This window comes from Apaloderma vittatum, unplaced genomic scaffold, assembly GCF_000703405.1.
Source record: "Apaloderma vittatum isolate BGI_N311 unplaced genomic scaffold, ASM70340v1 scaffold29452, whole genome shotgun sequence".
Lineage (NCBI taxonomy): Eukaryota > Metazoa > Chordata > Aves > Trogoniformes > Trogonidae > Apaloderma > Apaloderma vittatum.
In genome coordinates this window covers 73028-83558 of record NW_009705749.1, presented here as the reverse complement: position 1 = coordinate 83558, position 10531 = coordinate 73028, and the positions used below count along the sequence as shown (strand labels likewise).

General features: G+C 39.1%; 1 protein-coding gene across 1 annotated transcript; it reads left to right on the top strand.

Annotated features, from left to right (window-relative positions):
- Positions 1-703: 703 nt before the first annotated feature.
- LEO1 (Leo1, Paf1/RNA polymerase II complex component, homolog (S. cerevisiae)) lies at positions 704-8691 on the top strand (the record flags this gene model as incomplete). Its single annotated transcript, XM_009865556.1, has 9 exons — positions 704-798; positions 1252-1397; positions 2762-2846; positions 3189-3283; positions 3564-3698; positions 4292-4427; positions 4584-4770; positions 4999-5096; positions 8421-8691. Coding segments are annotated over 9 exons (1082 nt in total), but the record flags the coding sequence as incomplete, so codon positions are not given.
- Between the last annotated feature and the right edge of the window lie 1840 nt (positions 8692-10531).

Sequence of the window (10531 nt, the reverse complement as noted above, 5' to 3'; positions counted from 1 at the left end):
CAAAATCTGGCCAGGCCAACCCAATACAGTGCCATTCATCTGCTACAGAACTTGGTAACATCTATAACACTGGCTGTACCGTGTAACTATAGTGCCATGGAACTAACAAAACACCACAGCAAGAATTCTGTGTGAGGAAGTACACGCTGTATTTCTGCTGATTATCTCTAATTAGCTCTTACCAGTTGTTCAGTTTCCTCCATGAGAGGCAGAGCTTTTCTTTTGAGAGTGTTATTACACACGTTTACTAAAATATGTTAAGAAATGGTGCCTCTAATCAGAGTAGCCCAGAGAACCTGTACTGTTTCTGGTGATGTTTAACTGGCTAAGAAAGGTGTTGGTTGTTCTGAGAGGTAAAACCATCAAAATTTGGTGCTAAGCTCTTGTTTACGTATGTATTTAACTTTTTTACTTGAGTAATACGGGAGATCTTACGCTCTTCTGTTGCCATTTTTCAGCTAGATTCTCTTATTTGATAGAACCTTTCCAGAAAAATACACCTTGAGTCCTTAGCTTAAGAATACATGAGAAGACTGTTTTTCGCGATGAGAGAGTAACATGTGCTTCATAAACATTAGCAGTTTTAAAACTTTGTAGGTAGTTTTAAATGGTAGTAAAAGTGAAGGATGTGTTAATCTTTGCTGTGACTGTGCTTGCATGTGGGTGTGTGTGTATTATTAAAATAGTAATTTTTCTGCTCAAGAGCATGCAGATGTCATGGATCTGTTTGGAGGTGCAGATGACATTTCCTCTGGCAGTGATGGAGAAGACAAGCCACCAACTCCAGGACAGCCCATTGTGAGTACACTTGACTTTTGAAATAATGAATATGCCATTCCACTCTTGAAGTGTAGAACACTGAGTTTGATCGTATTTTAGTGAAAAAAGAGTAAGGATGTTAAGGAAGCATTACTGATAATTTTGAACTAACTGAAAGGATTATTGAAGTTTTACCCAGTTAACTCTCCAGCGCTTAGCTGAAAACTGTATGTCAGCTCCCTTGCTATTTCCGTACTGGTTTTGGTCTCTTGAATTGGGACTGGTATCTGAAATCATTTTCAGTGGTACATGAAAATGCTGAATTAAATTGCTTTCACTGAAAATGTGCAAATTCTTTTACTGAAAGCTTCCTTATCTCTGTCTGTGCACATGGATGACATTTCTTTAAGCAAAGCGTAAGTGCTTGTTAGAGCAGCGGTAGCCAGGTAGACTTTTTACAATTATGCTCCTGTTCTCCTTTTTTTTCATTAGGATGAGAATGGACTGAGTCAAGAACAGCAGGAAGAAGAGCCTATTCCAGAGACTAGAATAGAAGTAGAAATACCAAAAGTAAACACAGACTTGGGTAATGATTTGTATTTTGTGAAGCTGCCCAACTTCCTTAGCGTGGAGCCCAGGTAATTGCGTATTAAATATTTGGGTTTTTTAGTGTTTCCCTATATTGCCTATATTGGCCATATTTAAAATGGTTGACACTAAGATCCATGCTTTTGGTTGTGATCAGTCAATGGTAGCATCTGTTGTTACCAAATGAAGTGCTGAGTAATTTTCTTATGAACTTGGGTTTCATCTTGATTGCATAACTTTCTGTCTGTAAAAATACAAACAGAAATACTATTTAATTGAAAGCACATGCTGTCAGTTGAATTTTAATCGTAAGTTCAGACTCTCAGAGGTGTGAAAGCCAAATGCACTGAGTGGTGAAAACTTAATTTTGAATTTTAGAATAAGCCCTTTTTTATTTGTTTGCTCTAAATCTACTATTGTACTACAAAGAGGCTGATTATTAGTTTTCTTACCTAACTCAAGCTAAAGTTCTTTTTCTGTAAATCATAAGGAGAAACAGAATGAATTCTTGTAGTTGTTTGTGCTGTTAGATTTGGCCCTAAAGCCATTTTTGGCACTTTTAGCAAATCGCTGTTAAATCCATCTCTTCGAGTGTTTTGTTAAGCGACTTTATTATGTTGTTGAAGAGGTGTGTCTTGTTAGCTGGTAGCATAGCCTTGTCCCTGTTTTACATTACGTAAATCATTCTTCCCGGCTTCCATGCTACAGAGTGTTTCGGAGGAGAACTGGTGGGAGCCCAGTTCATGGCTGTTAGCAGTGAGAGAAGTCCTGGAGGCCTTTCAGACAGGGCTGACAATAGGACTGGGCAGTAGCAGAGTCTGTCTGTCCCTTCTTGCCCTTACAGAAGCCTGGAAACTGTTAGGAAGGAGGCCAGGGAATGGCCTACCCCCACTTGCTCTCACCCCAGGTTTTTTGAAGGAAGAGGGGAAAACCAATCTCATTTTCCTTTCCTTTTGGTTGGCTTTGAGATTCAAATAAAAAAATTACAAAGATCGTGCTTTTAGAAAATCCCTAATTCACCACATTTATAAGATGATAACTTCTCCTTTTGTTTTCTCCACACAGTATTGTATAGATTTTGTTCCACACTTAACCCTGACCTCATCATCCTGATGCTAAGGAGACAGCATTTTCTGAGGCAGACTTGCTCTCTTTAGCTAGAGCCATTTAGAGAGTCTGAATGTTAAAGTGGCTGTAATTGCAGGTCAGGAAGACACTTGGGTAGGCCTCCTGCGGTGTACAATCAATGCAGTAAATTACATTACTGCAGAAATGGCCGTCTCACAGCCGCAGTGCCTGCTGCTGTGTGCAGTGTATAATTTAAACCTTCCAAGCACCTGTTATTTTGCATAACCCTAGAATAAAATGGGTCAATTCCAAAAGAAAAAAGACTGTATTATGTAATTTATTGCAGACCTTTTGATCCTCAGTATTATGAAGATGAATTTGAAGATGAGGAGATGCTTGATGAAGAGGGTAGAACTAGGTTAAAACTCAAGGTATATTGTTCATTTTCCTTTTCTCTTTTACACTCATCTAGTCACGTTTCTTCAAAGCCTGTTTCAGGTATTCAGAATGGTGTTCTGAGTTTTGGTTCAGATCATGAAAGTGTGGACCAGTCCAGCACTGAGGAAAGTTGATCTATTTTAGGAATAAATTTCAAAAAACTTCACAGCTGCAGTTCACCTGTAACAGCGATACCTTTCACCTTCGTTTCTTTGCATCATGTAGCAAATTATCTAGCCTTTCCAACTTTAATTCTTGACTTACATAGAGTATATTTTACCACAGTATTCCTCACTATGAGTTAGAAAAAGCATTTTGCATTTTTTCCCCCACAGGTAGAAAACACAATACGGTGGCGTATGCGACGAGATGAGGAAGGGAATGAGATCAGAGAGAGTAATGCACGGATAGTCAAATGGTCAGATGGAAGGTTAGTTTGGACTTTTTGCTGTTGAAGACAACTGTTCTTACGGTGAAATGCCGTGGTGTGCAAAATTGGAAGGTCAACAAGCTTTAATGTCGGTTCTGCGCAGCAGAAATCAGTTTAGTCTTAGTGCTTTGTAAATTTTATGCTCTGCTTAGTTTGGATTGAATTACAATTTTTGGCTGTGTTTAAAAAAGAAACATGAAGACATTATCCATTTCTAAATGAGACAAAAAATAGGCTTTAGTAGCTTCATGAAATAACTTCTATATGAATCTCTTTTAAGCATGTCTCTCCACTTGGGCAATGAGGTCTTTGACGTGTACAAGGCGCCTCTACAGGGAGATCACAACCATTTGTTTATCAGACAAGGGACAGGTCTACAAGGACAGGCTGTTTTCAAGACAAAGTTAACCTTCAGGTAAACATGCTATTCTGTGTCAAGTGCTGATGCTACTTCTGCAATGGAGTGTTGTAACTAGGGTACGAAGACTAGAGATGACAGTTCGTAAACCTTCAGATCTTAACTCTTTGATAAGACTGTTCTATTCTCTGAGGTCGGTGTTCTGGTAAGAGCTTTCCTAAATTAGATGACCCAGCTGGGAAGGTTAATGTGCTATTCACTGGAAGATGTAGATGACATGTATTTTTTAATTTTAATTTTTAATTTTAGTTTGTTTTCAAGTGCAAGTCCTCATGTGAGTCAGAAAGAATATTCTTCTTCCTCGAAACTAATCCTTCTGACGCGCAGTTGCATCAAGGTGTCGACTGCATTGTGATATTGATGTGAATTGTGAGGATGATTGTTTAGGCTGGTAATAGGTGGTTGCTGAGAGTGGAGTTAATGTCTCCAGTATCTGTTACAATGCACATAAATAATCAAACAAGAATGATGATGCTTTACTTTTATGCAAATGAAACTTTGAAACCTTGAGTATGCTGGCTCTACTGTTGTCCTTTAAAAATGGATACGTGCCTTGAAGAAGTATTTAACCCGTAGCAATTTTTTAACAGGCCACACTCTACAGATAGTGCCACTCATAGGAAGATGACTCTGTCTCTGGCAGATCGATGTTCAAAGACACAGAAAATTCGTATTTTGCCAATGGCAGGTCGTGATCCAGAGTCTCAGCGCACAGAAATGATTAAGGTATTGTGGCATGAATATTTCTCAAAAAAATTAGAATATTACAGTCTTCACACTGCTGCAAAATTATTTCAGTAGCTACAGTAGAATACAAGGTGCTCTTGAATTGATTTGGTTTTTTCTCCTAAATGTTTGTATATTGCTTCTTGCTGTGGACAGAAAGAAGAGGAGAGATTAAGAGCTTCCATTCGTAGAGAATCTCAGCAGCGACGAATGCGGGAAAAGCAGCATCAGCGCGGTCTGAGTGCAAATTATTTAGAACCTGATCGCTATGATGAAGAGGATGAGGGAGATGATGCAATCAGTCTAGCAGCTATCAAAAACAGATACAAAGGTGGCATCAGAGGTAATAATAAGCCTTAACAGAAAGTAAAGCTGTTAGATGTGATCCATCTGTGTGATTCAGATAGACTGATTTTACAGGAAAGTCCTGGTAAGGACTTCTCGTACATAAGGAGACATGAATTCAGTTTGAATAAATTTATTTTGTTTACTCTGGGGTTAGATTTTGCCAGCTTTTTGTTGGAGTAAATGTAAAAAGAATTATTTTTTGTCTTTTAATTTTTCTCTGTAGAGGAACGTGCTAGGATCTACTCTTCTGACAGTGATGAAGGCTCAGATGAAGACAAAACACAAAGACTACTCAAGGCAAAGAAACTTACTAGTGATGAGGTAAGAAAAGGAGTTTGTTCTTAAGCTACTCATTTTCACTCAGGAACAATTTGTGCACTAAACTTGTTTTTATTTTGAAGCTGAGACTTTTGTAGTTTAATTTTTGCTGTGATGAATGTATTATTTGACTTGGCATGCTTTCCATGGCAATTAATCACCAGTTTCTTACACGCTACATTAGTTCATAGACATGAGTGATTCCCAAAGGAGGTCACTATTGGTACTGCTGATTTAAAGATGGAAAAAATTATGCAGAGTTATGTAAAATTACGTTATCAAAATCATGCAGGGAGTAAGAAGATGGAGGATCAGAATCCTAGTGCAGTTTTGTCTCCTAAGCTACATGGTCCTCTTCTGTTTAGAAACAGCAGAAGCGTTTTCACATAGTATTTCTGCTTTTTACAGAGAAGAGTTCGAACACTGAGTTGAAAAGCGTTAATGTCTGTTGGTAAATAGAATTTAGCCATCACCCAAGTATCATCCTAAACATTAGGCCATGGTCAGGCTAACTGGTAGCTACAGCAGTAGTGCTGTTTCCTCTTCAAAAGTTCTGTTTTATTGATTGATCACTGCAGGGTATAAGCAGATGAATCTTTGTGTAAATCACATCTTGAGGTGTTGGTCATTTTTATAACGTCACTTTTTTGATACAGCAGAATTTCATCAATGGTAGAAGTGGAATCGAGGAGTACATGGACCCTGTCCTACATCGGCTGTTTGTGCCGTCTGTTTGCCTGACCCTTGTTCCTTGTTGCAAATTGCGCCCCTTGGCAGAGAGCTGTAGGACTTTTACCATGTACCTCAGGAAGCTGAAAGAAGAGGGAATTTTGGAATTCATGGCAAGGGGCAATTGATGCTGCCTCGCTGGCCTCCTGCTGCTCTCTTCAAGAGGGAGTTGGGTTGGGCCAGGTGTTTGGCCTCCTTGGTGTCAGCTCCCCGTTAGCTGGCTTTCCTTTGGACGTGCCCAGGTGTGTAGTGCTGTAATCCCGCTGCGGATCAATGCAGCGCAGCCCCGAGCTGCAGCTCTGCCCGCATCTCTCTCTCAGGCCAAGCAGAGCTTAGGAGCGGCAGTTTGGTCACAGTGAGCTCTGCTGCCGTCACCTTCACTCGTGTGGCAGAATAATAAGCACAAACTAACCTAGCTTAATCATAGAATTGTAGAATCATTGTTTACTGGGTTGGAAGGGACCTCAAGGATAATCTAGCCCAACCCTTTTGGGTAAAGAAGGTTCTTATTATTACCTTGTAGGTTATGAGAGATATTTTTATTCTGGTATTCATCTTCCTGTCCTGTTTGACTGTAAATTACATTTTATTTAAAAGTTTATGCCTTTTTATCATGCAGAAGTTTAGAAAAAGATGTCTGAGTAGGTTGGTGTAAGCTAATAGAATATTTTTTAACACTTTATATCACCATTTCCTTTCCGAGTTTATTTTCACTACTGCCCTGAGATTTCTTTCAATTGATTTCCTACAGTCATAGCTAGTGTGCTACTACAGTAGCTGCTGAAGTGGCTAAAACCTTATTCTTGAATTTTGGAGACTTCCCTAATAAAACATCCTTTTCTTAAAAGAGTAATTTTGCACTGTAGCTTGCTACGTGTCCTTTCTAGAGAGTGAATGCGTGTCAGGCTTCTGTAATCACAGCTGCTGAAATTCCAAAGTTGTGTTTAAATAACAGATAGAGGACATAGTCTGACATGTACCTCTGTAGTGTAAGAAATCTCGTTTTTTGGAGTATGTTTGCTCTCATTTGCATTTCTGCACTGTGCTTCCTGTAAACTTCTCGGGAGGCGGGTCCTGTTTCCCTGCTTGTAGGATGTGTGCCACGTTCTGAATGCATGTTCTTGCTCTTGTGACACTACTCTTACACTGTCAGCTGAGTATTTGCTCTAATAGACACTGTAATACAAAGCAGAAGTAACCTTTTTTCTTTTAAAGACATAGATTCTGGCTTTTTATTATTCATGGAGGACAATTTAATATTTAAAAAAACATTGCAGTAATCCTGGAGACAGCCACAGTGAGGCATGTAAACAAAGCTGTAATTTTTGAGCTGTTAGCGTTTGTTAGTAGAAATTGAACTGTTTGTTTGTAAGACACTGTTAGTTGCTAGTTCATGACACAGCAATGCCAGGATTTCAGAGTTCTGATCTATCAGAAGAAAAGGTCTGGTCAGCAGCATTTCTCTGCTGCTCGAGGAGTGTCAGCCTCCATTTTAAAATTACATGACTTAAAGGTAATATTCCCGTCAGGGCCACCGAGGGGTGCTGCAGTATTAGGAAGAAAACGCAGTGATGCAGAACACTAACTTTGCGTCGAGGCCTAGGAACCGCGGTGTTTGTATCCGCACACGTGAAACACGGACTTCCTTGTGCACAGGCTTGCTTTTACGTGCTATCAGTCAACGACACAGCACAAATCTTTGTCCTGATGGCAATTTGTTACCTTTACTGAAAACGTCGATCCATTATTAATACGCTTTGTCACCTCATGGCAAGTAGTTTTACTGTTACTGTAGTTAATGGGGATATTCTGCTAGACAGGAAGATGAATCATTTAACTATAGCCTAGGTGGATTACAAGAGGATGCTTGTTCTGAGGAAGGAGCTGTCGCAGAGATTCCCACTCCTACTAATTTGTTTTCCATGCTTAAAATTCCTTCCTAACTCCCTTACTAACTTAATACGCTAATTTAGAATAAACTGCTTTGAATAAGAAATTATTCATTAGACTTCTGAAACACTAGTAATTCAGTAAAATTCTGAAACTCAATCTTTGCTGCTGCTTAAAATCTAAGTAACGTGTTGCTTACTTTAAAACAAACAAAAAACACCACAGCAAAAAACCAAACTGCAACCAAACAAAATAATAATATGAGAAGTTAGCAAAGCTGCACAAGCTGCCTGAAGGGAAAGCTCCTGAGTGTCGAAAAATTCACTACAAATTCTCGGAATTCCCCAGACCGGTAAGACTTGCTGAGAACGGTGCTGCACATGCCATAAATCCAGATCGTGATGTAAATAACTTCGTGCGGTAGCTCAGTGTGAAGCAGGCACGGTTTCGTGTCCGTGGAGGTAACTGGAGCTGCAGGGCTCTTACAGACCCTCTCAGGTTGGGCTTTGGGACTGCTGACAATGGGAACTGAGCTTCTTCAGGTACTGAGACATAAGCAGTCCTGCATCACGGTAGCACAAAATGGAAAAAATAGAACTTATAATTTTGCTTTTCTTGCAAGAAAGACTTCGAGGTATTCTTGTTGTTCTGAGTTTTTTATTTTAGCTTAAAGTGTGTTTGTTTATTTTTGTTCTTTTTGGCCTTTAGGAAGGTGAACCTTCTGGAAAGAGAAAAGCAGAGGATGATGACAGATCAAGTAAGAAGCATAAGAAATATGTGATCAGTGATGAAGAGGAAGATGATGATGACTAAGGAAGCACAGAAGTTGATTTTTTTTTTAATATATATATATTATATATATATTGTACAGTTCTCTTACAGCAAACATGTACGTAACCATAATGGGGTTATTTTGATAAAGGAAAGTTCCATTTAAGTCTGCGTTACTGGTGTGAATAAAGTTTTTTGACTTCTTTTTTAAGATTTTTCTCTTGGAGCAACAGAATATTCTAATCTTTATAGAGTGGTTTAGTGATAAGTTTGCCTGACAAGGATATGGTGATTTAGCTGCTGTTTGTATGGAAGGGATGGAAGAACGTATGAGTTGGCACAGCACAATTCTGGTTTATTCATAGATATTCCTTATATCCTGTTGACTCTGGACAGTGCATTATTATGCTGGTACATTTTGATGACTGAAAATATTTCTTATCATATTTGAGTAAACTGTGAATTTCCTGAAGTTAGAATGGTTAACTGATTGCAAAAGACATTTCCTTTTCATGCATTGCAGCCCAGAATGAAAATTTGTGTCTTGACTGAGCATTGTTAATAACAATAATAATGGTAATAGGCACATGCTAGTGGTGTGAATGTCAAAGCACTTACTGAAACAAACTACAAAATTTCTACCAGCAGAGAAGAAGGTCTCCTTTAAAAGCTGACATGAACCACAGTGCAAAAATATCCTAATAATAGTGTCTCAATAGTCTCATATAATCCTTATGGTGCTATTTCCTTTTGTTCCTGCTTGGTTTTATAAATAAGTTTGTTTGGCTGGGAAGTCACTGGAGGAGAATGTTCTGAATCATTGCTGCTTTTACACTATTTCTAAACAACTTACTTGATTATGAAAAGTTGTAAAGTGGAGAAGGGCTAGAAGAAACATTTGAACTTCTCCACACTTTGTTTCCAAGATGAAATGCCCCGTACTTAGTTTCCTGTTGGTGAGAGAGCAGTCTGATGGTACCTGGGTTACTTTTCTAACTGACTTTTTGCACAGTCCTACAGAGTGGGAATGCGGCTTGAAAAGAGGTAGCAGAAAGAAACCAGAACTAGCTTAATGCCTCTTTAAACAAAACCACTCACTGATGCTGTGAAAAGTTTATTATGTGGATTTGTGTTATGTGAGATGAAATAAAGTAGCTGATAGTTACGTAAGAAGGACTGTTACATTCTCTCTCCTGCCCAGCTGAATTCTGCTTTTTTATGAAGCCCTAGAAGGGTGCAAGTGCCTCATTGTGAGTGTTTTGCTCTCATGAAATTCCCTGGTTCTTTGACGTGCAGCTTTCAGCCTGCTTTTGTCATCTGTAATTAGGCCAGTAGTTTGACAAAATACTCTACCTCCGTTTCTCCTGCCTGGAGGGTATGGGAAGCGTTCTAGCAGCGGTAAGACAGCTCTGCATGTGCTAATATATTCTGCTGAGCAGCTGACTGCAGTGTAGACATTTGCAAGTAGGAAAACAAAGTGAAAAAGTTTAACTTGGCAGTCTGAGTGCCTGAGAAACTTGGTTTTTTTCTGTAATTAAATTGTTATCTAAGAGTTCCTGTGCCTCTTTAATGTGCAGATAAAACCTAGCTCCATCTGCGGGAATTTTGACCCTGTAATCCTCTTAGTTTTGACCTCTACTGGGAGACTGGTTGTGACATGAGGTTACCTGCTTTCCTGTTGCAACCTACTCAGGAAGGAGCCGGCTGTGGAGAAAGGAGCTCGTCCTCTGTGGGTGTAACCCACTGTACTTGCATGTAAAAGCCTCCCAAATACCTCTTAAACAACAAATTTGGCCGATGGGAACACGCTGCCATTTCATTGGTGATGTGGTTTTTTTATGTCAGTTTAATTAATGTGTTAGCTACTTTTATTCTTGCTACGCTCCAAAGAGTGAAAATGTTTTAATCACTTTCATAGGTTTGATGCTGACTAAGCCTTTACTAAGTGATCCACTTTAGCTCCCCAAAATGAGGCTTTTTGTGGATTACAAAGATGAAAAGAAGTAATTTTTTACACTGTCTTCTTGTGTAAATTGTTCTTTTAAAGC